The sequence below is a fragment of the Saccopteryx leptura genome, chromosome 8 (assembly GCF_036850995.1).
Source record: "Saccopteryx leptura isolate mSacLep1 chromosome 8, mSacLep1_pri_phased_curated, whole genome shotgun sequence".
Taxonomy (NCBI): Eukaryota; Metazoa; Chordata; class Mammalia; order Chiroptera; family Emballonuridae; genus Saccopteryx; species Saccopteryx leptura.
In genome coordinates, this window is record NC_089510.1 from 7,054,137 (window position 1) to 7,082,032 (window position 27,896).

At 50.0% G+C, this 27,896-nt stretch overlaps 1 protein-coding gene across 3 annotated transcripts in view; it reads right to left on the reverse strand.

The window, feature by feature from the left end:
- Nucleotides 1–27,896, reverse strand: part of CP (ceruloplasmin) — a 64,210-nt gene that overhangs the window by 18,851 nt on the left and 17,463 nt on the right. For 2 of the 3 annotated variants that reach the window (XM_066347734.1, XM_066347736.1), the window contains exons 7-18: nucleotides 27,448–27,587; nucleotides 26,112–26,264; nucleotides 24,046–24,260; nucleotides 19,884–20,034; nucleotides 17,364–17,579; nucleotides 15,781–15,988; nucleotides 12,821–12,963; nucleotides 11,243–11,371; nucleotides 6,708–6,814; nucleotides 4,657–4,873; nucleotides 3,660–3,799; nucleotides 1,619–1,781 (exon numbers count right to left, since the gene is read on the reverse strand). In XM_066347734.1, coding sequence (XP_066203831.1) covers nucleotides 1,619–1,781; nucleotides 3,660–3,799; nucleotides 4,657–4,873; nucleotides 6,708–6,814; nucleotides 11,243–11,371; nucleotides 12,821–12,963; nucleotides 15,781–15,988; nucleotides 17,364–17,579; nucleotides 19,884–20,034; nucleotides 24,046–24,260; nucleotides 26,112–26,264; nucleotides 27,448–27,587 — 1,982 coding nt within the window. The remainder of the gene's footprint in view (nucleotides 1–1,618; nucleotides 1,782–3,659; nucleotides 3,800–4,656; nucleotides 4,874–6,707; nucleotides 6,815–11,242; nucleotides 11,372–12,820; nucleotides 12,964–15,780; nucleotides 15,989–17,363; nucleotides 17,580–19,883; nucleotides 20,035–24,045; nucleotides 24,261–26,111; nucleotides 26,265–27,447; nucleotides 27,588–27,896) is intronic. The other variant, XM_066347735.1, reaches the window with a different exon arrangement.

Here is a 27,896-nt window from a genome sequence, read left to right on the forward strand (position 1 = left end):
AAGAGGCCCTGGCCAGTTGGCTCAGTAGTAGAGCGTCGGCCTGGCGTGCAGAAGTCCCGGGTTCGATTCCTGGCCAGGGCACACAGGAGAGGCGCCCATCTGCTTCTCCACCCCTCCCCCTCTCCTTCCTCTCTGTCTCTCTCTTCCCCTCCCACAGCCAAGGCTCCATTGGAGCAAAGATGGCCCGGGCGCTGGGGATGGCTCCTTGGCCTCTGCCCCAGGTGCTGGAGTGGCTCTGGTCGCGACAGAGCGACGCCCCGGAGGGGCAGAGCATCACCCCCTGGTGGGCAGAGCGTCGCCCCTGGTGGGCGTGCCGGGTGGATCCCGGTCAGGCACATGCGGGAGTCTGTCTGACTGTCTCTCCCCGTTTCCAGCTTCAGAAAAATAAATTAAAAAAAAAAAAAAAAAGAGCCTTGGCCAGTTAGCTAAGTGATAGAGAGTCAGCCTGGCATATGGATGTCCTGGGTTCAATTCCTGGTCAGGGTACACAGGAGAAGTGCCCATCGGCTTCTCCACCCTTCCCCCTCTCCTTTGTCTCTCTCTTTCTCTCTTCTCCTCCCTCAGTCAAGGCTCCATTGGAGCAGAGTTGGCCCCGGGCACTGAGGATGGCTCCATGGCCTCCGCCTCAGGCGCTAGAATGGCTCCAGTTGCAACAAAAGCAATGCCCCAGATGGGCAGAGTATCGCCCCCTGGTGGGCATGCCGGTTGGATCCCGGTTGGGGAGCATGCAGGAGTCTCTCTCTGCCTCCCCTCCTCTAACTAAAATGAAAAAAAAAATGAATGAAAAAAGAAAACCTAATGCCTAAGATGATAGTGTTAGGGAGGGGTGCCTATGGGAAGTGATTAGGTCATGAGGGTGCAGCCCCCGTGCGTGGGCTGTGTCCCCTTGTTAAAGAGACTCCGGAGAGCTAGCTTGCCCTTTTTGCCATAGAGGACAAGACAAGAAGTCTGCAACCCAGAAAAGTGCCCTCACTCAACCACGCCGGGACCCTGATCCCGGGCTAACAGCCTCAGTCCCAGTGAGAATAAGTATCTGTCCTTTCTAAGCTCCTCAGGCAAGCATCTCGCTATAGCAGCCCACTCAGACTGAGACGGTCTCACAGACAGTGCTCAAGAACACACCCTCCCCTCCAGAACGAGAAGGACACTGTTCTGCCTGGTTGCTTGTTTGAAGTTATATTGATTATTTGGGGATTTTTTTTTTTTTGCAGGCGAGGGTGCTTTTGGTGTATCAGGGTACAATGTAGAAAAAAAAAAGTTTTCTTTTAAGAAAGAAATTAAATGTGTCTGTAAACCATGGTTAGTTTCTTTATAAATGTAACAAGGCAGCTCTTATATCCATTTTAAGTATAATTATAGCGCATCTAATTGGTGTCAGTTTGTACTAGCTTAGAGAGTACTGGTGCTGTTTTTCAGAACCAACTGTCAGAAAAGCACTATCCCATACCATTTAGAATTAAAAAAATTTTTTTAAAGTCCTGTTCAGAGATAGAGAAGGAAAAAAGAACAGCAAATTCACAAACGCTTCATCTTGGGGGAAGTATTTAGGCAAAGGACTGCGTCTATCTTAATTATACTCGCAGTGTGCGCCTTCTAGAATTACCGACTGGATACTCACCTTTATTTGGCAGAACGGTGTAAGTAGTTTCCATTCCCGCGTGAATGTGGTCAGTCACGTGGCAGTGCAGTAACCAGGTTCCAGGTGTTTTTGGCAACATTTCCAGGGTTTGGTATGTCCCAGGGAAAATGTCAAAGACATCGGAACTATAGACGCCCCTGTGCTTAATTTGAAAATGACAAAAAAATATATTTTTGTGTGTGTATAATGTTGATTATTTGTGAGAATTCATTCAGATGATTTTTCATTGGACAGCTCAGGGATATATAAGAAAAATGGATCGTGGCCCTGGCCGGTTGGCTCAGTGGTAGAGCGTCGGCCTGGCATGCAGGAGTCCCGAGTTCGATTCCCGGCCAGGGCACACAGGAGAAGCGTCCATCTGCTTCTCCACCCCTCCCCCTCTCCTTCCTCTCTGTCTCTCTCTTCCCCTCCAGCAGCCGAGGCTCCATTGGAGCAAAGATGGCCCGGGCGCTGGGGATGGCTCCTTGGCCTCTGCCCCAGGTGCTGGAGTGGCTCTGGTTGCAACAGAGCGACGCCCTGGAGGGGCAGAGCATCGCCCCCTGGTGGGCAGAGCGTCGCCCCCTGGTGGGCATGCCGGGTGGATCCTGGTTGGGCGCATGCAGGAGTCTGTCTGACTGCCTCCCCGTTTCCAACTTCAGAAAAATAAAAAAAAAAGAAGAAAAAGAAAAATGGATTGCCTGACCAGGCAGTGGCGCAGTGGATAGAGCGTCGGACTGGGATGCCAGGTTCGAGACCACGAGGTCGCCAGCTTGAGTGCGGACTCATCTGGTTTGAGCAAAAGCTCACCAGCTTGGACCCAAGGTTGCTGGCTTGAGCAAGGGGTTACTCGGTCTGCTGTAGCCCCATGGTCAAGGCACACATGAGAAAGCAATCAATGAACAACTAAGGTGTTGTCACAATGCGCAACGAAAAACTGATGATTGATACTTCTCATCTCTCCATCCCTGTCTACTATCCCTCTCTCTGACTCTGTCTCTGTAAAAAAAAAAAAAAAAAAAAAAAAAAAAAGGATCTATTTTTAAAAATTGATCTATTTAAAAAAAAAATAAAAGAGCCCCCTTATATTTCGATGTTGAATACAAACAGGGAGGCGTGGGGTCCATGAACTGTTGGCGTCCTGGGCCACCAGGTGAGCGCGAAGGAAAGATGCTATCAACGTCCATCACTCAGGACCGCCGGTGCCGCTGACACGTCAACCCGGCCTTTCTGCCAGAGCACTTGCGTCACTCAGGGAGCTGAGCTGTGGCCCCGTCGCAGCCCTCACATCCCTGCTGCTGCACCCGCCCTGTGGGACTCGAGGGCAGGGAGGGCGCTGAGGGAGCAGAAAAGGAGACCCACGGGAAGGCGGAACCCGGGGCTGTTCGCGCCCCGTCCTGCCCAGACACACAGCCACTGGCCGTACTTCTGTTAGGGGCAGGCTGGCAGGTCTGCCGAGAACGGGACGTCCAGGTACACCACGATACAGGGAACAACAAGGCCTTTTCTGGTGGTTTCTGAATTTCCTACTTTAACTCAAAGGTAGGTGAGAAGCATCTGCGAAGGGGCCGTTGACTTCCGCTGAAATCAGCACGGCGTGAGAGGTCGGAGGACTGAGATCGAGGTACCTACGGGTGTTCGGGCCCCAACGGGTGTTCTGCTTCGCTTCGGGCCATGTAAGACCCAGAGTTCAGAACAAGCAACACTGATAAGCATGTCTTCTCTCTGCTCTGACCCGCCATTATGCGACTGTTCCTACCGTCTGCCAACGCTTCCTTCTACTCCAATGCCTCGCCCAGGAGTGTGTGAGCAGCACTCCGTGGACGACCAGTCAAGATGGCAAATCCCAGGAAGAGAGCTCCGGCAGTCACCAGGGTCGGCCATGGCAACGGGCACTGCCGTGTGCCACCCCGAGGAAATGTATTTATATTATATTCCTCTCTCGGAACGTTCAGTTTCTCCTCAGTCTCTCTGAGGAAGTCTTTTCATTTGCATGAAAACACCTTCAGATAGAGCGAGAAGAACACCCGCGCGTGGCTCTTACCTGGTATCGGAAGCTGTGGCCGTGGAAATGCACCGAGTGCAAGTCGATCTCGTTGCCCATTCCCATCAGGTACCAGTTGACTTCATCTCCCACGTGCATGGTGAGGCCGTGCAGGTTCCCAAACATTCTTCCGTTAATTGCTGGGGGAAGCACAGGATTCCTGTTAGTGTTCGGGAGATCTGAAACCAACCACGCTTCCACAGAAAATGAGATGTCTAGAAGGTTAATTGCTGGGGGAAGCACAGGATTCCTGTTAGTGTTCGGGAGATCTGAAACCAACCACGCTTCCACAGAAAATGGGATGTCTAGAAGGAACGGCATCTTATTCCGGGCAACAGACGTTATCTTGCGACACGAGGGAGATGAGTACTGTAAGGTCAGTCGCGTCACACTGCTTTTCCACCAAAAGCCTTGGTTCTGATTGTGCATTTAGTTAAAAGGGAATGAGACTTTAGAACTGGGAGAGAAGCTGATCATTTTGAATACAGCCCCTTTTCTGCTTTGAACAGAATCTGAACAGAACTCACAGAGTGAGGTTGGGCATGGTTCATTATAAAATGAAGCCTGTGAATCATCTCTCCAAAGTCATTTTATTTGAAAGTAGGAAAGGGGGGCCCTGGTCGGTTGGCTCAGTATCAGCCTGGCCTATGGATGTCCCGAGTTTGATTCCCACTCAGGGCACATAAGAGAAGTGACCATCCGCTTCTCGTCCCCTTCTCTTCCCCTTCTTTCCCCCTTCTCTCCCTCTTCCCCTCCCACAGTCAGTGGCTCAACTGATTGTTGGCCGTGGGCACTGAGGATAGCTCAGCTGTTCCAAACGTCAGCCCCAGGCACTAAAAATAGCTCAGTTGATTTGAGTATTGGCCCTACACAGGGGTTGCTGGGTGGATCCTGGTCAGGCCGCATGCGGGAGTCTGTCTCACTCTCTCCCTTTCTCTCTCTTAAAAAAAAAAGCAGGAAAGGGGGAAAGGAAAGGTTTTGGAATAGGGTATCATACCATGCATTTTATTGCTTTCTATGAATTCATCACTGTCTTTGTTTACTCTCTCAGGGTGCTCAGAGTATGTTTTGATGTTGTCATCTAAGTACCAAGATTCATTCTCATCAAAAACTAAAAACAGAAGGGAGAATTCCAGTTTCTTCACGGGATTGAATACTTTCAGGTAATGTGTCCGACAAACAATTAGTGGGCCAATTAACCCACTATAGAGATCCTGAAAACAAGCAGAAACGTACATCATCCTTGGGTTACAGGTCGGGATTTCTGAGAACGGGGACCTGATTGCCCACAACCTCAGGAATTTTGGGAAGACTGAGTCAGGCAGTAAACTCTGCTAATGCGGTGCCGTCGAGTCAGCAACCTCCCACGGGAAGCTGTTAACTGGAGCAATGGTGAGCTGCAGGGGGGTTGTGTGGGTGCACTGGCTCAGCCAATGAGCGGCAGCGTAAGAGGACCCCCACATGGACCATGCTGGTTTGCCTCTTCCATAAGCCAAGCACCATGCCGGTCACTGAAAATCCAGAGATGAAGCGGATTAACGTGCCTGCCTTGCAGGAACCCAGTCCAGCAGGAAAAAGAGAGGGATAGAAGGAATGACCCACTGGCTGTGACGGAGGTATGAACAGTGCCACGAACATGGAGGAGGAAGACCACAATTGACTGAAATCCGTGGGAAGTTCGGTTTGGCTGCACATTAGTAGAGGCAGATTAGGTCTTGAAGGACCCTTGAGCTGTATTATGTTAAGGAATTTTAGATTATTTTGTGGACATAGGGAGCATTTTAAAAATTGTACATGGGCCCTGGCAGGTTGGCTCAGTGGTAGAACGTCAGCCCCGGCATGTGGATGTCTTGGGTTTGATTCCCAGTCAGGGCACACAGGAGAAGAGACCACCTGCTTCTCTTTCTCTCTATCTCTTCTCCTCCAGCAGCCATGGCTCAATTGCTTTGAGCAAGTTGGCCCTGGATGCTGAGGATGACTCCCTGGAGCTTCTACTTTAGGTGCTAAAAATAGCTCAGTTTCCAAGCAACGTCCCCAGATGGGCAGAGCATCCCCCAGTAATGAGGGCTTGCCAGGTGGATCCTGGGTGCATGCGGGAGTCTGTCTGCCTCCCCTCCTCTCACTTAAAAGGACAAAACAAAAATGAAAGAAATACTGTACATGGAATGGCAGCATATTTGCATTTTAGACCAGTCATCCTGGTGGAATGAAGGAGGGCTTGCAGTGAGGAGAGCCTGGAGACTAGGAGGCCCTGGCAGTAGTTGAGGCCAATTGCAAGGACCTGCTCTATGGAGATGGAGAGAGGCCCTGGGCTGAGATCTGTGTCGGTGGGTGAATTCCCTGGGTGAGCTGGGGGTGAGGGATCTGGCTTGAACAACGGAGTAGATTTGGTGCTTATGGTGTTATTCCAACAGGAAGTACAGGAGGAGGCAGAGGGAGGTGTCACTTTCCATTTGAGAGTTACTGAGATTCCAGGGCCTGCAGGTCTTGCGGGTGGAGATGTTTAGTCAGCAGGTGTATTGATGGGGTCAGTCTGGAACTCAGGAGGAAGATTTGGACTAGAGATTTAATTCCACAGAAGAAGGTGGGGACCCGTTCTGATCTGTCACCGCTGAGTGTTCTGTGGCTTTGAAATACTCAATCAACAGCAGCCCTGGTTTCGCCGTGATGGACGGGTTTGAGATCAGCGCTTTCGTTTCCGTGTAATAACAGAGCTCTGAAACCCAGTTCCTCAGATCTCTGTGTTTAATGTGGTTTGATACGAAAGGGGAATAAAATGCCGTTCTAACACTCAGAGCTGCATTGCCCATGTCAGTGGCCACAGAGCGGCTTAAAAACAAACCTAAATAAATAAATAGAAAGAAAAAGAAAAAGAAAGGAAAGGAAAGGAAAGAAAAGAAAGAAACCAAAGTGAATTGCAGGGCAGCTGACTTTTCCGGGGCGTTTACCGTAGAACTGGACCACAGGAAAATTCTGACTCCAGCTTCCTTCAGTTGTGTGTCTGTTTTGGGACTTTTCACAGAACACACACCACGACTTCCGGCTTACCTTAACTTGATCCACAGTTGAATAGTAGGCCCAGGGAATGCAGGGGGAGTCCTCGCTTCCAGCACCAGACCTTTCTGGGATTTCCCATAGGTAAGTGCGCGTTTCACCTAAATTAATCGAGCATGAATGTATCTGGTTACATTTGTGTACATACACATCTATTTACTTCTCACAAAAATTAGGGGATATTTCAACATGAGTATGAAGCAATTACAAAAAAGAAGCATTTGATTTTTTTTTCTTTCCCGAAGCTGGAAATGGGGAGAGACAGTCAGACAGACTCCCGCATGCGCCCGACCGGGATCCACCCGGCACGCCCACCAGGGGCGACGTTCTGCCCACCAGGGGGCAATGCTCTGCCCCTCCGGGGCATCGCTCTGTTGTGACCAGAGCCACTTTAGCGCCTAGGGCAGAGGCCAAGGAGCCATCCCCAGCGCCCGGGCCATCTTTGCTCCAATGGAGCCTCGGCTGCGGGAGGGGAAGAGACAGAAAGGAAGGAGAGGGGGAGGGGTGGAGAAGCAGATGGGCGCTTCTCCTGTGTGCCCTGGCCGGGAATCAAACCCGGGTCCCCTGCACGCCAGGCCGACACTCTACCACTGAGCCAACTGGCCAGGGCCTGATTATTTTTTTATTAAACAAGAATATCAGAAAAGCAAATGACAAGTCAAAGAAAGTTGTTTGATTATGCAAATGAGATGCAAAACCAACTTTGATTTCACTGGTGAACATGCACTATACAAAAGGCTGAAAGTACTGGAGTATCTGCACGTTCCCTGGTCCCCTCCAGTACACAGTGTGAGCAGTACACACACACACACACACACACACACACACACACACACACACGTATACATGTGTATCTACATATACACATGCTTGCTAAGTCTTGATCACGAGTAACCCCAAACCTGGAAATGTGAAGGATGTTAGATTTAAAAACGAGTGGTAACCAAAATTATTCTCAGATTCAGGGTTAGGCAAACTGTAAGATATGCTTTTCCATCTTCTTTGTCGCGGCGAACGAGTGGGACTCGGTGCACGTGCAGCCTTGCCAGGCCCAGACGGCGCCACGGTCGGTCCGACCCCGAACCCAGAGCCTAACAGTGTTCTCCCTCCTCGCTTGTGTGGCTTTCAGGAGGTGACAGCAAGCCTCCTCATAGCTCCCAGAGACCACGGGACCCGGCCGGGTCAGACTGGGCCCAGAGGCTTGAACAGGTGCCGGAAGCCAAACAAAGAAACCTCCCTTACCCCCGCGGGTGGCCAGAACCTAAGGTCGCCCCTGTCGGGACACTCTGGACGCACACCGGGTCCGTGCAAGCAAGATTCAGAAGCAAGGGGCGCCTCCCTCCATCTCACCCACCCAGGCAGAGCTTGCCACCTTGGACTTGCCCGACTTTGTCACCCTTCTCTTGCCTCACCTTAGGTAACTCATGTTCAAGACCATCCACCCGGAGCGGTTGACTTAGAATTAGTCAGCATGGAGAGCTCCCCCTAACCTCCTGGGTGAGATCCACCCCAGCGGTTGACTTAGAATTAGTCAGCATGGAGAGCTCCCCCTAACCTCCTGGGTGAGATCCACCCAGCGGTTGACTTAGAATTAGTCAGCATGGAGAGCTCCCCCTAACCTCCTCGGTGAGGGAGTCTGCTGTGAGCCCACCCTCGTCCTCTGTCTGGCTGCCTGGGGACTAAGTCTGGTTTCTCCGCAGACACCTGCAGCCTGGGCCTGGGGCTCCCCTATGCCTGTAGGGCACCGAGCTCCTCCTAGACTGGTTTCCATGGTGATTCCAGCACCACAACCTGAAGAAGCTTTGCACCGGATCTCTAATTAGCTCGAAGTGGGTTTCTCTGTTCTAGTCGACCCTCCAGGGACATCCCCCACAGTGCCAGCTGGCACCTTGCGGGCTGGACCGCCTGGGGCCGGGCCCTGGGCTTCCCAGCACCTGCCCGTTCTCCTTTGTTACAGTAACCAGAGATTGCACAACACCGGCGGGAGGGCCACTGGGCCTGGAGCCCACGGGTCACTGACCTCCCCCCCAGCTTCTCCTGTGCTGTCATAATGTACACCATTTGATCACAGATCGTGTCACCCCCAGAACCATACCCTGGACCTTGACTCTTGGAAGGCGGCCGTGGCTCCGCCCTCCTGTCTGGCGGAGAGAGGCCTTTGCCCTGCTGTTTGCGCCGGGCTCTTCCCCAGCCTGACCTCAGGGCTCCCTGCGCAGCAGCTGCCCACGGGGCCTTGGCCTTCAGCCCCGCCGCGCCCCGCCTCCTCCATGTCTGTGGACCTCAGCAGGGTCTTAGGGGACACGGCTCTGGTTCCCCCAAGCCCTTGTCGGACCTGCCCCCGTGTCCCCACGCTTTTCCTAAGCAAAACATGTCACTGAGAATAAAGCGTAGATTTTAACACCCGACATCTGTCTCTTTACCTCTATATACTTATTTTTTAAGCCTTTATTTATTCTTTTTAGAGAAGAGAGAAAGAGAGACAGAGAGAAGGGGGGAGGAGCAGGAAGCGTCAGCATGTGCCGTGACCGGGCAAGCCTGGGGTTTTGAACCAGCAACCTCGGCGTTCCAGGTCGGTGCTTTATCCGCTGCGCCACCACAGGGCAGGCTGTCCTCTTACTCAATGAGCTGAACGATGGCATTCCTCCTCCAGCCCCCCCACATCCTGCTGTGTGACCGAGTGCTCCGGCCCCCAACCTCGGAGCTGTCCTGATGCCTCCACTTTCCCTGACATCCCCTGACGCCCCCTCTTGAGTGGTTTCTATCCCGGTCCGAGTCTTCCTTGTTTTTTACCCAGCTCATTGCCACAGCCCCTAGCTGATCCCCACTTCTACTCTTGTCCCCTGCAGGCGCTGACCCACACGCCAGCCGGGACAGTCCTTTAAGATGTGTTCACAGGATCAACACCCTCCAGCTCACACCTCATGTGGGTTTTTAGAATAAACTCGAAGGTCCTGACCGCGGCCTGTGAGGTCCCGCTCTGTCCCTTGGTGGCCGGCTATGCCCTCCCCCCAACTTCTCTCTTCAGCCTCCCCGTTTGCTCTGCTCCTGCCTCTGGTCTCCCTGCTGCTCCTGACAAGCCCTGTGTCCCCTCCCGGCTCGGGACCTAGAATGCTCTGCCCGACCAGCTTCCCGTTCCTTCTCATCACACAGGTGACTTCACCAGCGGCACCTCCTCCAAGAAGCCCTCCTGACCCCCCTCCCTTAAATAGTTTACCACTGTCCCTTAGGCTCTCTCAGCTGCATCCAATTTTTCTTCACAGCGTGTTCTGTAACAACATTTTACATTTATGATCTCCTTAGGGAGGCTGTGAGGATCGTGAGAGCTGGACTTCTCATTTCTATCCCCCTGAGTCAACAAGAGCAACTTTAATTTTTTTTCTCACTTGATATCCAGGGTGGGACAGTAGGCTTTTCCAGTTGTGAGTATGCACAAACACAGCTAATTCATGTATTATTATTTGTTACTGTGTTATTTCCCACAGGAACAACTGCAGACCTACTTCTGCCCCGCCTCCTGTTTGGGAACTCGTGTTCGATGACTTGAGAAAGGGCCCCTTCCCGGAAGCCAGCTGTGCTGCCAGCAGATGGAAGCCCACCCTGTAGTTTTTTTTTTTTGTTGTTGTTGTTGTTTTTGTATTTTTCTGAAGCTGGAAACGGGGAGAGACAGTCAGATAGACTCCTGCATGCGCCCGACTGGGATCCACCCGGCACGCCCACCAGGGGCGACACTCTGCCCACCAGGGGGCGATGCTCTGCCCCTCCGGGGTGTCGCTCTGCCGTGACCAGAGCCACTCTAGCGCCTGAGGCAGAGGCCAAGGAGCCATCCCCAGCGCCCGGGCCATCTTTGCTCCAATGGAGCCTTGGCTGCGGGAGGGGAAGAGAGAGACAGAGAGGAAGGAGAGGGGGAGGAGAAGCAAATGGGCGCTTCTCCTATGTGCCTTGGCTGGAAATCTATCCCGGGTCCCCCGCACGCCAGGCCGACACTTTACCGCTGAGCCAACCGGCCAGGGCCCCACCCTGTAGTTTAAACGATTTCAGCTTCTCCTCCGTGACACGTGGACCGAGTTCTCAGCACATGCCAGATGGCGGAGCAGACCAGAAATTTAAAACCTCTAGCAGTGCCCCCCTCCCCCCACCCTCGGGGTCCTGTCTTCAGGCGCTGGTGTGGAGACCTCCAGCCACGTTCTGGGTGGGGAATGCCCCCCGGGGGCCGAGATCATCTCTGCAGACTCACCTGGCACGGTGGTGCTCCTCCAGCACTGGCTGCGGTTTCCCTCCCAGTGCTGTGGAAGCGTGAAGTCACACACACACACACACACACACACACACACACACGCACATGCACACGCACACGCACACGCAGATGCTCCGCCCTGTGTCCCCTCTGGACCACCTCCTTTACTTTCTCAGGTCACACTCCTTTCAGAGGAATACCTTTTCTGCTAGCAGCCATGTGTGAAAAAGCCACAAAACCTGCGAAACCTACAGTACAACTGTCCACCCCCACCCCCCAGCCCCCAGCCCAGTACCTGGTAAAGTCGGAGTCACTGTAGCACTCTCTGTCTTCACCCCGTGGGCGTGGATTGAGTAGGGCCTCGTGGCCATGTTTTTAAAGATAATAGTAACTTTGTCTCCAACATCCGCATGAAGCTGTGGACCTGGCGGGAGGGAAAAGGAAGAGCGGGTGTGATGCCTGTCACACTGGGACTTGTGACTCAGTCACAACCGCACAGGTGGGGGAACTTTCTCAGCATTGAGTGAGGCAGGAGTCAGACCCCCCACCCCGCCCTGGGGCTTCACGCTGTAGCACTCAGGTTTACACCTGGTTCTGGAGGATCCAGGACACACAGACCGGTCATGCCTGCCTCTAGATGCTGTGTGGCTCATCTAGCGTCCCGTGGGGGATGGGAGCCTGAATGCGCCCCCTGCAGCGTAATGGCCTCAGTGAGCCGGAGTCAGCGGTGACCCACGGCTGACCAGGAGTCCGCCTGCAGCACCTGCTCTCCTTTCTGAGCCTTTGGCCTTCCAGACTTTGCCGAGTGTGCATTGGTACAGGCAGGCACGCCGGCCCCTTGAAAGGGCGAGCGGCTACCATTTCTCCTCGCCCTAGGAGAATCTTTGTGGCCCAGCGACACTGCGTTCTCCCGTTCTCCCTCGGGGAAGTCTTTCTCTGGAGGCTGAGGATGACTGAGCCCCAAGGAACTCTGTTAAGTGTGCGAACACAGTGGGGGGGGGGGGAGGTGGGGTCGCCTGCACCTGATGATTTTCTAGGAAATTCCCAGGACCAGTGTCGGGACAAGTTCTGAGACTTTTCTGTCTTAAATCAACTCCTGAGTAATACGGCCATTTTAACTATGTTGATTCTTCCGATCCAGGGGGCAAGGGGAGTAATGAGGGACAAACATTCGATGACGGAAAATGATGTGACTTTGGGTGATGGCACACAACAGAATCAAGCGGTTCAAATGCTACAGAGACGTTTACCTGAAACCTATGTACTCTCATTGATCAGTGTCACCCCATTAAATTTGATATATTAAAAAAAAAGTTCCTGAAAAATTGTAGGAAACTCCCCCCCCCCACCTTGTGCACAATAACATTTTTCTCTTTCCTTATTTTCTTATCTATATGTACATTTCTTTTTCTTGGAGTTAACCATGTACATCTTAATTTTAAAAGTAAATAGCTTTTTATTTTTTTGGAGGGATGAAAGAATAATGGACAATTTTGTTAAGAAATTCATTAGAAAACCATTTCTAGGAATTTCACCAAAACTATAAACATCAGTTCGATAAACACCAAATATATACACTTTCATTAGTATATGGGATAATATATTGTTTCTGACACAAATAAATATTTTATTCTGCCCTATTCGTAGGCTTCTCATTTACATTAAATAGCTTTTTATTTTTTTGAAGATCAAATTGGCTTTATTAAGTGACTCATGAAGCAAACAGCATCTATCGAACAACAAGAAGAACCCTCCTATTTTTATTTGAGGGTCTTTGATACGTGAACCGAGAAAATCAAAGCCCTGGCCCGGGACTGTCCCTGCATGCGGCAGCGGGTCACTACCCCACACCCACGGAACCGGGGTCAGGTACCTAGAATGCCCAGGTGTTGCTCTTCTGCTGTTCTCTGCACCGGGACGCGGAACGTGCTGTCAGTGAACTGCCGGTACACGACCTTCTTGTACTTCGAGCCTATGTAAAATTCTCCCTTGTCTAAAAAGGCATTGTCCGAAACACTGTAAAAAAGAACACACACACGCACACACGCACGCATCTCAAGTTAGTATTTGTCTTAATGAAAGTGGACGTTGAGTTTTACATTTTAGGCCCTGGCAGGTTGGATCAGTGGTAGAGCGTCGGCCTGGCGTGCAGGAGTCCCGGGTTCGATTCCCGGCCAGGGCACACAGGAGAAGCGCCCATCTGCTTCTCCACCCCTCCCCCTCTCCTTCCTCTCTGTCTCTCTCTTCCCCTCCCGCAGCCGAGGCTCCATTGGAGCAAAGTTTGCCCGGGCGCTGAGGATGGCTCTGTGGCCTCTGCCTCAGGTGCTAGAATGGCTCTGATTGTGGCAGAGCAACGCCCCAGATGGGCAGAGCGTCGCCCCCTGGTGGGCATGCCGGGTGGATCCCGGTTGGGCGCATGCAGGAGTCTGTCTGACTGCCTCCCTGTTTCCAGCTTTGGAAAAAAAAAATACAAACAAACAAACAAAAAAGTTTTACATTTTAAATAAACATGCAGTTCTTATTTGAAGTCACTATGCTCGTTTTTCAGACCGCTCTCCCCTCCTAGCAGGGAAGAAGAGGACTGAAAACAGACACGGGGGCAGGAAGGACACCTCCCCAGTGGTGGTCCTGTGACCCCGGCCCACTCAGCCCAGCCACTGCCAGGACCTCCAGCTGCCGCTGCCTGTCGGAGCCTCAGCCTCCTCTCCCCTAAGACGACACACTACAGGAGGTCATCCCTAATGGGTGTTTTGTGTATCTGTTTGTTTTATTGATTTTAGAGAGAGGCAGAGAGAGAGAGCGAGCAAGAGAGAGACAGGGACATCAATCTGTTCCTGTATGTGCCCTAACTGGGGATCGAATCAGCAACCTCTATGCTTCCAACAATGCTCTAACCAACGGAGCGGTCCAGCCAGGGCAACCTCAAGTTTATTTATAGCTCTAAAGTGGAATCGAGGTCCAGATTTCACCAATGAGCTGTCCTCTGGATGCTACAACGTTCCTGGCCTATAGGGACTGGAACAGGCATGCTTTTCTAGATGTTTCCTTCACCTCAAGTTTCTGTGGACTCCTAATGGTTCCGGCAGCCTTTGGACGGTTTTACCCCAATCACTGAAGCAACCTGGCACTCCTTTATGTCACAGATCGTATCGTCGCAGTCAAACCATTGCTTAGCTACCGGCTACCGGCCACGCTGTGCGTCCCCGATCTGAACACACGCCCACCCTGATCTCTTAAATCACATCCGCAAAGAGCTGGCGCATGGTGTAGGAGAGGACGGAACGAGGGTGCTGGGGATAGGACACCAGGGCTAACGACAAGTGTAGGGGACGCTGCTCTAAACAGAATGCTTCCAAAGCTCCAACCACCACCCTTCACTTACATCTGTTCACACTGACCTTATTTTTTAATTCCCATCATGCACTTGTTATGGGTGGTTTTGAATTGCATTTTCCTGTAAGTTTTGGGAAGGCAGAGACTGTATCTCCTATACCACTCTCAAGAATTTAAATTTTTCTTTCACACATAATAGTTTTTAAGAATGCAAAATAACTGATTACTAGCCTAATGACAAAATCTTTGGAGAAAAGATAAACAAACGGCAAGTAGTTGGTAAAGAAAATAATATTTTAGCTCTGAATCGAGGCATTAATTTTGGTGTAAGTTTGAAAATCAATGACAAGGCCCTGGCTGGTTGGCTCACTGGTAGACCATCTGCCCAGTGTGTGGATGTCCTGGGTTCGATTCTCAGTCCAGGCACACAGGAGAAGTGACCATCTGCTTCTCCACCTTTCCTCTCATCCCCTTCTCTCTCTCTCCCTCCTGCAGCTATGGCTCAATTGAGTTGAGCATGTTGGCACCATATGCTGAGGATGGCTTCGTGGGGTACCCACCTCAGGCACTAAAAATAGCTCAGTTGTGAGCATGCCCCAGATAGGTAGAGCATCGGCCCCAGATGGGGGTTGCCGGGAGAATCCTGGTCAGGGTGCATGTGGGAGTCTGTCTCTCTATCTCCTCTCCGCTCCTCTCTTGGAGGAGGAGGGGAAGGAGGAGGGGGAGGGGAAGGGGAGGGGGAGGGGAGAGAAGGAAGAGGAGGAGGAAGAGGAGGAGGGGGAGGAGGACCAGGGGGAAGAGGAGGAGGACCAGGGGGAAGAGGAGGAGGAGGGGGAGAAGGAGAAGAAAAAGAGAAAATCCATGACAAGTAAGGGCACATGAATGTGAGAAGACAGTCCAATAGTAAAGAAAGAAACATGAGTGACCACACAGAATCACGAGATACATGGAAATTTTCCTTTGAGAGAAGCAGACAGTAATGAGGATTCCTAGGAAACACTTTGTTGTTACTGGGGTTTTTTGTTTCTTTGTTTTTTTGTTTTTTGTTTTTTGTATTTTTCTGAAGCTGGAAATGGGGAGGCAGTCAGACAGACTCCCGCATGCGCCCGACCAGGATCCACCCGGCATGCCCACCAGGGGGTGATGCTCTGCCCATCCCGGGCGTCACTCTGTTGCAACCAGAGCCATTCTAGCACCTGAGGCAGAGGCCACAGAGCCATCCCCAGCACCCAGGCCAACTTTGCTCCAATGGAGCCTTGGCTGCGGGAGGGGAAGAGAGAGACAGAGAGGAAGGAGAGGGAGAGGGGTGGAGAAGCAGATGTGCCCTGGCCGGGAATCGAACCCGGGACTCCTGCACGCCAGGCCGATGCTCTACCACTGAGCCAACGGGCCAGAGCTTGTTGTTACTGTTTTAACGCAACTGTTTTACTGCAGTTTAACTTAACTCTTCCTTCTTGGAAAGAAAACGAAAGAGTTGAGAAGCGGAGTCTGGAGACTTACTTCAGCTCCTGCAAACGATGCAGCGCCCTCTCCCACTGCCGGCTCGGGGAGTAATCCCACTCCACCTCCACCGCCGCGATGTGGTAGGTCCTCTCTCCGAGGTACAGGTACGGGTTCTCCGGCAGCTGCTTGCACTGGTGCACAGTGTACTTCTGCTTCATGCCACCCGTGTAGTGGTCGGTGGTGAGGCACTCAACATCAAAAGTCCCTTGAAAGGTGAACAAGAAAGCGTGTCACACCTTATTCGCTCCATGCCCTCGGTGGCTCCCCACATGTCACTCAGGATCAACATCCAAGTCCTTGCTGTGGCCTGGCTTAGATGAGCTGGCCTTTCACACCTCTGACCCTGTTGCCCACCCCCTCTATCTGCTCCAACCACAGGTCCAGGCTGTGTGTGCCCCAGGCCCTTTGCATCTGCTGCTTCCTCTGGCCAGAACATTTCTTTCCAGAGCATACACCTGGCCCTTGCACCCATCTCATTCAAACCTCTCTTTAATTGTCACCTCCTTCGAGAATCCTTTCCCAGCTCCCCACAACTGTCACCGGACCCTTCTCCTGCCTATTTTTCTTCAGGATCCTTATCAGCCGTATGAAGGCAGACACCTTTTGTTTATGGGTATATATTTACACTTATCTAATGAGTGAAGGAAAAGGAGACATTGGACCTGTCTACCATTTTAGTGACACGTAATGAACCAAATAAAGCCTGAAGCTGGCCCTGGCCAGTTGGCTCAGTGATAGAGAGTCAGCCCGGTATGTGGATGTCCTGGGTTCAATTCCTAGTCAGGGCACACAGGAGAAGTGAACATCTGTTTCTCCACCCCTCCCCTCAGCCATGGCTCAATTGGTTTGAGTGCATTGGCCCCAGGCACTGAGGATGGCTTTGTAAGGCCTCTGCCTCAGGTGCTAAAAATAGCTCAGTTGCAAGCATGGCCCCAGATGGCCAGAGCAATAGCCCTAGATGAAGATTGCCAGGTGGATCCTGGTCAGGGCATATGTGGGACTCTATCTCTCTATATCCCCTCCTCTCACTTGGAAAAGAAGGAAAAAAATAAATAAAAATAACCTAAAGGTTGAGGGCAGTTAGCATATTTTCACTTTGTCTTAGTTTGTTTCATTCCATCAGACCCAGACCTGCAGGAGTCTCTGCATTTGCATGGTTATTGTTCTGGTATAAGATACTCATTCACTTGCAACAAACTGACAAGCAAACACTACATCTAGGGGATGAAGAAATGCTGAGAAGTTCAGACACCAGCACCTTTAGGGAGTCATCCCCTTTCTAGTCTGATTGCCAGCTAGCCTTAAAAGGATCAAAACACAAAGGAAGCATGCTCACGGGTCCTGCTCTGTGGAAATGGGAGAAATCCGGTCTCCTCTGTTGTCACTCCCTCCCCTCCGCCGACAACAGGACATGGACCTGTCTGGCCTGCAGCTGGCAGTGGCCCAGGCCACTTCCTGGGGAAGGACGGGGTCCTGGGAGGCTTGGAGCGGGGATGAGCTTATCACCCAACGCAGGATGTTAACCCAGAACCCCAGGAATTGACCCGATAGAGACGTCTCATGACTTGAAAGAAACCCACCTGCAGTGTCCGGCTGCATGGCGAGTGTGAGGCTCGTCTGGGGGAAGAGGTTGGCTGTGTCCCTCCTTTCTCCTCTCGACGACAGGAATGTGTTGCCGGAAAAGTAAATCCCGTGCACGTCGGCCTCGTTCCCAGCGCTGAAGAGGTACCACGTGATCGAGTCTCCTTTGCACATGTTGAGACCCGGCTGATTCCCGTACATAAATCCGTTCATGGCTGTGAAAGGTGGAGACAACACCGTGAGTGCGGTTTACCTCCTGTCCTACCACACAACCGCCTCCCAGGCTTGCCAGAGCCAATGCTGTTTATTTAAGCTTTAAAAGAACCACGCGGGCCTCTCTGACCCTCCTTGTGTCAGGAGGGGCTCTGCGACTCCTGGATGCCCCCTCCTGAGCAGCCCGGGCCACAGAGCAGAGCCAAGGACAGGGTCCTCGAAGCTCCGCCCCTGGGAATCTCACGCTCTTCCCAGCCAGCCGCTGCTCGCTGCTCTAAGGGCCCGAAGCTCCGCCCCTGGGAATCTCATGCTCTTCCCAGCCAGCTGCTGCTCGCTGCTCGGTTCTCTAAGGGCCACACTGTGCACACCCAAACAGAGGGGTAGGAACAGCTAGCTCTTCCTGGGCGGGCACTGGATACTGCGACTGGTTTGTCATTCTAGATGAAAAGTTCTCTGATTCAGCTTGAATCCATCAGGCAGAGTATTTGCAGGAAGCGTTCTTTCACGGCTGTTTTCAACAGATAGTATCTTTAAAGCCTCCTCCAAAACGCAAAAAATGCAAAATCCAAAGGAACATTTTAAAGACTGTGGGTGGTCCTGGCTGGTTGGCTTAGTGGTAGTGTCAGCCTGGCCTGTGGATGTCCCGGGATCGATTTCTGGTCAGGGCACACAGGAGAAGTGACCATCTGCTTCACCCCTCCCCTTTCTCTCTCTCTCTCTCTCTCTCTCTCTCTCTTTCCCTCCCACAGCCAGGGCTCGATTGGTTCAAGCACATCAGCTTTGGGTGCTGAGGATGGCTCCATGGAGCCTCCACTTCAAGCACTAAAAACAGCTCGGTTGTGAGCATGGCCCCAGATGGGAGAGCATCGCCCCAGATGGGGGTTGCCCGGTGAATCCTGGCCGGGGCCCATGTGCGAGTCTGTCTCTCTATCTCCCCTTCTCTCATTTAAAAAAAAAAAAGAAGATCGTTTCTTGGCCTTTTGCCTAAGATCAAGTGTAAAAAAAAAAGAAGAAGAAGAAAATAATAAATAAATAGATTGTAAGTAATGTAATTAATATCAATCCAACTAAAAAAAATCTGTAACACAATTTTACATTTTATTCTTCTCGCTACAATAATTTCATATGTTGTCTATTAGTGTGTGTGTGTGTATATTTTAACAATTAGAGTATTGTCTCATAACTCTAACTGTATTTTAGAAATACACTGGGAACCAAAAACAAATCTGATGCTAGGTTTCAATTAAATAGAAACCTCTGGGGTTGTCCTGAGCATTTAAGAAACAGTTCTAATGGTTTTTGAAAGCACCCAGGGGATTCTGTTGTGAAGTCAAGAGTGAGAGTCACTGAAGTTTACTGGGAGCTGAGACCATTTCTAAACATTAAATAATAAACTGAGCCTGCCATTATTCAGCCACAGAAGAGAAAATCATCTAATCAAGTAGTTCTCAAAAGTGAGCTTCTGTCAGGACCCCCGAGGGTCTGTCCAACACAGACTGCGGGCCTCACACCCGAAGTTTCTGATCCAGTAGGTCAGGGTAGGGGCCCAAAGGGTGCACTTCCGACAAGCCCTGGGCAATGCTGATTGCATTTTAAGGACTGTGCATCTAATCGACATAATTTGTATGTTTTACCCTGAGTTAAGTGAGATGAGAATTAACCAATACATTAACTCACCAGAGATATTACCCCACATTGTACTGGATCATTGATTGATTATTATTAAGCTATTGGGATTTCGGCATCACGAAAAGTGCTCCGCGCAGCACAGCAGTACCCTGGCAGCATCTGGCATAGTACCCCGGCAGCTCGTGGGCGCAGTACCCTGACAGCTCGTGGGTGCAGTACCCCGGCAGCTCGTGGGTGCAGTACCCCAGCAGCTCGTGGGTGCAGTACCCTGGCAGCTCGTGGGTGCAGTACCCTGGCAGCATCTGGCATAGTACCCTGGCAGCTCGTGGGCGCAGTACCCTGACAGCTCATGGGCGCAGTACCCTGGCAGTTCATGGACACAGTACCCTACAGCTTGTGGGCACAGTACCCTGGCAGTTCATGGACACAGTACCCTACAGCTTGTGGGCGCAGTACCCCGGCAGCTCGTGGGCGCAGTACCACGGCAGCTCGTGGGCGCAGTACCCTGGTAGCTCGTGGGTGCAGTACCCTGGTAGCTCGTGGGTGCAGTACCCCGACAGCTCGTGGGCGCAGTACCCCGGCAGCATTGGGCACAGTACCCCGACAGCTCGTGGGCGCAGTACCTTGGCAGTGTCGGACGCAGTACCCTGACAGCTCATGGACGAGGTCATACTCACAGTGCATCTTGTTAGATTCCTGGAAATCTGGGTCTTCCTTATCCACCTGGTCAGGTGTGGTTGTAAACGTTTTAATATTATCGTCCAAGAGTAAACTCTCATTCTCATCAAAGACTGTGGGGAACAAATAGAACTCCCTGTCTACGCCTTTCTGCAAATCAAAACAAGAACAAAGAGGTGAAGAAAGGGTATGAAGGACAAAGGCTCCCGGGGACACGACACTCCCCGAGGGGTAAGGACCGAACTTCCATCCTCCTTTGTCCACTGGGGCCCACGGATAAGGCCCGCTGACCGCCAGAGTGTTCGCTAGTATCTGTGTGGTGGGTCTGGCTCAGTACGATGACGTAAACCTCTCACTGCACCTGCAAGTTCTGCGTCTCCTCTCCCTACCTTCCCGGCCAGCTCTGCCAATACTACCTGAACCCACTCGGAACCATTGTTAAAATGGGGTGGGGGACAGGTGGGACATGTGTCTGTGCCTGAAATCAGGGAAAGTGCCATCCACGTTCGTGAACACGAGGAGGATCCTGTGAGGCAAAGCAAGGCTTGCCTGGTGGAGGGAGGAATGCGGGGAGGGAAGGAACCACAGGCCAGAGGCCTTGGAACAAGAATCCGCACAACCAGGTGTCTGAACAAACATTCTCGTCCCCTTCCCCCATCCCAGGTGAAAAATAAGCAAGCAGGCCCTGGCCGGTTGGCTCAGAGGTAGAGCGTCGGCCTGGCGTGCGGGGGGACCCGGGTTTGATTCCCGGCCAGGGCACACAGGAGAAGCACCCATTTGCTTCTCCACCCCCGCCCCCCCTCCTTCCTCTCTGTTTCTCTCTTCCCCTCCCGCAGCCAAGGCTCCATTGGAGCAAAGATGGCCCGGGGGCTGGGGATGGCTCCTTGGCCTCTGCCCCAGGCGCTAGAGTGGCTCTGGTCGTGGCAGAGCAACGCCCCGGAGGGGCAAAGCATCGCCCCCTGGTGGGTAGAGCGTCACCCCTGGTGGGCGTGCCGGGTGGATCCCGGTCGGGCGCATGCGGGAGTCTGTCTGACTGTCTCTCCCCGTTTCCAGCTTCAGAAAAAAACAACAACAAAAAACAAACAAACAAACAAACAAAAAAAAACAAAAAAAAAAAAAAGAAAAATAAGCAAGCAGAAATGCTCTCTGGTCTATGAAATGGTTCAGTAGGTCAGAAGAAGGCAGTCAAAGGATCCAGATCATCTAGAGCCGGTCACTACTGCAAAGCAGAGAAAATTTCATCAGAGATCACTGCATGTCTTTTCCCTGAGATTGTTTTCAGAGCAAAGCCATAATTGTCAAATTTTAAAAATCCAACTGAAGTAAAGACTTGAAGGCTAGATGCTGAAGAAAACTCAAATCAGCTATGGAGGTGACCTTAAGAAATTCTCCCATAGCCTGACCTGTGGTGGCGCAGTGGATAGAGCACTGGCCTGAGACAATGAGGACCCAGGTTTGAAACCCCAAGGTCGCCAGATTGAATGTGGGCTCACTCAACTTGAACACGGAGTCACCAACTTAGGTGAAGGGTCACCGGATTGAGCGTAGGATCATACACATGACCCCATGGCCACTGGCTTGAGCCCAAAGGTCAGTTGGCTTGAAGCCCAAGGTCACTGGCTTGAGCAAGGGGTTACTCGCTCTGCTGGAGCCCCTCGGTCAAGGCACATATGAGAAAGCACTCAATGAACAACTAAAGGCCTGCAACTATGAGTTGATACTTCTTATCTCTCTCCCTTCCTATCTGTCTCTGTCTCTTTCTCTGAAAAATAAATTCTCCCATAAACCAAAATAAAAGATTCAAAAATGAAAAATATACACATAGCAATGATTTTAGAGAGAAGTTATAAAAGAGGAGACATAATGATAATATATAATAGTGGAAATCATGGGACTTCTCTACCACAGTAAGTATCAGAGAAAGAGTGAGTAGCATGTATGGTTTAGAGGAGAAAAAGATTGTTATTAAAATCCTGTATCAGACCAAGAACAACAAAAAGACATTTTCAGATGGGTGAAGTTTCTAATAGGAAATGCTACAATCACTTTATATTCTAACCTACAGAGAAAACTAAAGTGAAACGTTTATGAGTCACCTTTTCTGATGATAAGAAAACTTAAAATTACCAATAAAAGGGCAAAGGTTTAAAGAAAGGAATATAAAAAGGTCATATTTATTTAATCCAAGTAACTATTAAAAAGGAAACAAAAATGAATTATCACATATTTAGTAAATAACGTCCATGAGAACACAATGCGTCATGACGCATGGAATATAAATAAACATATTGAGAGTCTGGAATGCTTTTTATTTTAAACAAAACTAAATAAAAATAAGTGTAAATATCTAAATATTTTAAAAAGTCAAATTATAAAAAAGTAAATATTAAGACAAAACAAATTGGCCCTGGCCGGTTGGCTCAGTGTAGAGCATCGGCCTAGCATGTGGATGTCCTGGGTTTGATTCTTGGTCAGGGCACACAGGAGAAGTGCCCATCTGCTTCTCCACCTCTCCTTCTCCCCTTCTCTCTCTCTCTCCACCTCTTGCAGCCATGGCTCAACTGGTTCAAGCACATAGGCCCAGGCACTGAGGATGGCTCCATGGAGCCTCTGCCTCAGGCACTAAAAATAGCTGGGTTATGAGCATGGCCACAAATAGGCAGAGCATTGGTCCCAGATGGGAGTTGCCATGTGGATCCCAGTTGGGGCGCATGCAGAAGTCCGTCTCTCTATTTCCTCTCCTCTCACTTGGAAAAGGAGAAAAAAAATCTATAATAGTTTTTTATACTAGAAATCAAAGAAGCTTCAAAGACTACTAAGTTCATGTAAAAATGAAAGTGTCAACCTAAACAAGTTCTTCCAGTGGCAAAAAAATAGGCTACATGTAGCACCAGTAGGCCCAATGGTGATGAACTAAAGCACATCAAATATGCTGAAATCCACAAGGTCACAAAAGTGCTTAACAAGAAATGATCAAGAGCCTTTGAAGTATGCTCAGGAAAACTATTAATTTGAAAACTTGTAAAGAAAAAGAACTAAACACCTGTCATTCCTTTCCTATATAATCCACACCTCAGTGTAAGCACAGAGTCCACTGAGGGTAGTTTGTGTTTATAGAAGTAGACTAGCTAATAAACAAAGGAGTGATGGAATCAGAATATTACTAGTGTGCAACACTCGACTAGTTTGTGCATCTGGGAAATGGTTATCCGTGGCTGAATGTGGAGAGACACTTCCGTACTATCTATTCCCTGACAGAAGTGCACAGTGGTGGATAAAATGGCTACTCGACTAGTTTGCGCATCTGGGAAATGGTTATCCGTGGCTGAATGTGGAGAGACACTTCCGTAGTATCTATTCCCTGACACAAGTGCACAGTACCACACGTGAAGTGGTAATTGCCAAAGATCAACAAACAAAAAATTTGGCCTGAATCTGATCAAGCCAGGGAATCTAACCATGGATTTATAAGAAATGGAAAGTGAAAGAGAAATGTTAAATAATACCACAGGAATGCAGTCAGTAAAATCTGGACGCGGGAAACTTGGACGGGATGAATAGACTCTCGCAACAACAACAGAAACTCTGGAGAAATATGTCAACTGACTGTGAGTTATTTACTTATTCAAACAAATGCAAAACAAAAGGCATTGGGGAAATGTAAACATTGATTGTAAATCTGATTATATTAAGGAATTATTATGACGATTCTAGGCTCATGATAATTACACTGAAGGCATTTTAAAATGAGTTCTCATCTATTAAAGGTTCATAAAAACAATAATGGGGCTAGATATTTCTATTTCTAGGTCTAAGAGTCATTTTCTCAGTTCTGAAAAATATTTTAAGCAATACTCTCCTCAGTGAATGCTGAATAACATTACCATTAATAACTTCTTTTACGTAGGTGTAAATATTTTATGTGTGATTGTATCACAAAAAAATGTCAGATTCCAAGGAAAATGTTGCTTCCAGCTCATCTTGGAACAATCACGTGAGTCAGAGAGTCTCTGCATAATACAGATGTGATAAGCCTGGAAAAATTATATAGCAAACATTATGTGTAGAATCCTCTCTGCCTCAAAACTCAGAAATCTCCTTATAATAATGATAGTTCATAGGGGCTGGGAAATGATTTTCATTCTCCCTCATTCGTCTCACCTGTTTCCCATTCTCGTGTAAACTTCCTTTCCTGCATATTTTCATCGGCCCGATGAGCCCAGTGAAGATATCTTTGGTGGGATCCACAGCAGAATAATACATCTTAGCTAGACAGACAGGGTCTTTGTAAGTGGGTCCCACTTCTTCGGGGACGGTCCACTCATAGGTGAACGTTTCTTTGGGAGCCACCTGGGAGGCTGAAGAAGGAGGCACATCTGGAGAAAGATAACACTGGTGACATTACGTGTACCTGGTACAGTGGCGATGTGAGCCACAGAGCAGATGCGGTGTAGTCTAGGATTACCCACTTCTGAGCGCCTTAGGAATTAGAACAGAATCCTACTGGTGCTCCTGTCAGGTCACCGAGGGGTGGGACTTCCTCCAGGAAGCCTCCTCTAAACCTCTGTCTGAGACTGGCTCCTGCTACTGCCAGAAAGTTTGTGTCTCCCCTCCCCCAAATTCACACGTTGGAATCCAGATGCCCAATGGGATGGTGTTAGAAGGTGAGTCCTTCAGGAGGTGATTAGCTCATGAGGGTGGAGCCCTCCGGAAGGGGATTAGTGACTTTATAAAAGAGGCCCCACAGAGTTCCTGAGCCCTTTCAGCAGGTGGGCACACAATAAGAAGTCTGAGACCCAGAAGACGGTCTGACTTTGGGCTTCCAGCCTCAGATCTGTGAGGAATAAGGTTCTGTGGTTTTCCCCCACCCCCACCCCCAGCCTGCAGCATTTAGTTGTAGCAGCCTGAATGGACGAGGACAGGGCGGCTCTTCACGCTCTCAGAGCCGCTAAGAACGGCTCTTGCACCTTTCATGTTGTATTGTGAGTATCCCCTCCCCCCCTCACCCCAATACAACTTAACCTTCTTGAAGGCAAGCATTGACTCCATACTTCTATCAGCTAGAACAACACAATGATATAGGAGGCAACCAGTGGAAATTCCACTGAATAAAACTGAACTGAAAATAATTGTATAACTAAAGGAGAGCTTGTTGACAATCCCGTTTAAACCTCCCAATTTTACACTTGGGGGAAACCAAGGCCAGAAAGACTGAGTAACTTGCCCACGGTCACTCTGCGAGCGGTGGCAAAGCCACCAGCCTGTACCGGTCAGCCTTGACATATAAAAACACCTCAATACATCCATATGGTGGAATACTGTGGATCATTTAAATTATATTTGTAAAGTGCTTATAATGCTAAGGTAACAAATTCTGGGCACACAATTATAATGATAAGTATATATATTTATACACTACAACTTCAACCATATTTAAATATATATTATACATAAACAAATAAAAGAGTAGGTAAATTATGTAAAACATAATTGTAGTTCTCTATAGAACTGTGAGTAATACTTTGGGCTATACCTTTTTATATTTTTCAAATATTCTAAAATGAGCATCCAATATTCTTATACGGTAACTGCAAGCACATTTTTTTTTTTGCAAGCACATTTTTTAAAATTTAGAAACCACTCAAATAGGCCCTGGCCGGTTGGCTCAGTGGTAGAATGTTGGCCCAGTGTGTGGATGTCCTGGGTTCAATTCAGGGTCAGGGCACCCAGGAGAAGCAACCATCTGCTTCTCCACCACTCCCCCCCTTTCTCTTTCTCTCTCTCTCTTCCCCTCAGGCAGCCATTAATTGGTTTGACCAAGTTGACCCCAGGTGCTGAGTATGGCTTGTGGAGCCTCCTGCCTCAGGCAGGAAAAATAGCTCAGTTGCTGAGCAACGGTCCTAGATGAGCAAAGCATCCTACCTGTAGGGGGCTTGCCGAGTGGATCACAGTCGGATGCATGCAGGAGAGGAGTCTGTCTCTCTGCTTCCCCTCCTCTCACTTTAAATAACTGAATAATAAATAAATACCACCCATGAAGGCAGGACAGTGTTCCATAACCCAGCTGGAAATGCTGGGAGGAGGGGTGTCCTTGCTCCCCGCTGGTGTCTGAGCAGTGTGCTTGGGTGTGGGCCTGGGGGGCCTGCCTTCACCGTCCGCCCCCCCCGGGGGGGCCAGGTGAGTGCACTGGGGGGGTCATGCATAGACTGGCCAGAGCACGCACTCACCTCCGCTCTGGGGGTTGTGACTGGAAGCGTAGTGCGTGCCCTCGTTGCTCTTACTGACTCTCACTCCGGTTGCCTCGATGCTGAGGGGATGCGCTCCTTTGTTACGGAAGGTGACTCGGACGGTGTCTCCCACCTCTGCCCAGATGACAGGACCTAGGGACAAGGAGAGAATGTCCTTCTGGGCACGCAGCATACAGAATACATGAGACAGTTGTTTTCTTTGGCTTGTTCTGTAGCGAGGACCACGGTGAGCACCGTTCTGGTCTGCGGCAGATACCAAGCCTGGTTTTCGAAAGTCCATTATCAGTTTGACAGGGTGAGCTCGGAGAGAGATGAGCAGGGCTTTCTGATTCAGCTTTGGGTTAATAAAATTCGGTAGCATTTCTATCCAAGTCAGTCCACAATCTCTATACATCTACAAAAAAACTATTCGCAGGGTTGATGCTCTGTTCATGCTAGTCTTCCGGTGGCTAGACGGGTGTTAGCTATCTCAAGAGTTGGGGGGAGTGCCACCTCAAGAATCAAGGGATTGCTGTAAAACCTTAGCCAGCCAAAGGGGGTACATTCAACTGTCTTGGACGTGAAGAACAACGCCTGTGCATTTCCCATCGCCAAGATTCATATGATCACCAAATGTAGAGGAAAACATAGATACATAGTACAAAAGTACTTTATGCAATATGTAAAACGCTATTTATTGAGAGCTTCCTGTGTGTTTTTCTGAGTGTTCATGTGAATTAACTCATTTAATCCTTACAACAACTTTATGAGGGAAGGCCCATTCATTCCTGTTATTATTGTTCCCATTTTATAGAAAGGGAACAGGCACAGGAAGCTGAGGTCACACAGCTAACAGCTGAAGAGTGAGGACAGTCTGAATCCACCCACTCTGCTATCCTACCTGAGCAAGGACAGGTCTCTGGGCTCTGTCTGAGGGCAGCCTACAGAAGGTACTGAGACAAACCCAGCCTGTCTCATCAGTAGCCTGGAGTTTATTTCTACAGGAATGTATCTTTTAGTTAAGAACAGAGGCTACAAGCTTCCTCGTCTACAATGCTGTCTGTCCCCTGAACACACAACTCCCCTTCCCTCTGCAAAGAAACAAAACATCATGATGGAAGCCAGCATGGTTTTTAATGAGGAAGCGTTACTCTCGACAGCTTCCACTTGGAAATGTAAATAGCTGCTATGCCTTACTGACGATGGGCCTTCCGCAGCCCTAGTTTCATGTAGAAGTCACGCTGCAGGACCTGCACGTCCTGTTTTTGCCGAGGCTGGTGTAGCCCAGGGCCAGAGCGCACACGGTCCATGGTCCGTTACATCTGCAAGCACTCACCCAGGATGCCAAGGTGCAGCTCTTCGGGGCTCCTCTCCTTTTGGCTGGTGAAGGAGGCATCCGTGTACTCACGGTAAACCAGCTTTTTGTACGAGCCTCCAATTCTCGTAGGACCACGTTGGAAGAACACCTCTGAGTCACTGTCGAAAGGAAGAGTGTTGAGTGCGGGAGCTGAAGGCTAAGGGCAGCAGGTGTTCCCGCAGGGCGCTAACCGGAGAGAGAAACTCTGTTCCCTGAGGTTTACCAGCACTTCAGGCAGACAGAAGCAGGCGGGACGAGGCTACTTCACAGAAGGCCGTGCAGAGAAGGAATAGAGAGCCCTGGCAAAGCAGTTTCATTTCTCCAAAGTGAAGTAAAAGGATTTCAAGAGGGCCCGTGTCAGCTTCTGATGGCTGACGAATTGTTCTAAACTCCAATCTTTAAACAAGTGACCGGAATGCTTAAAAGTA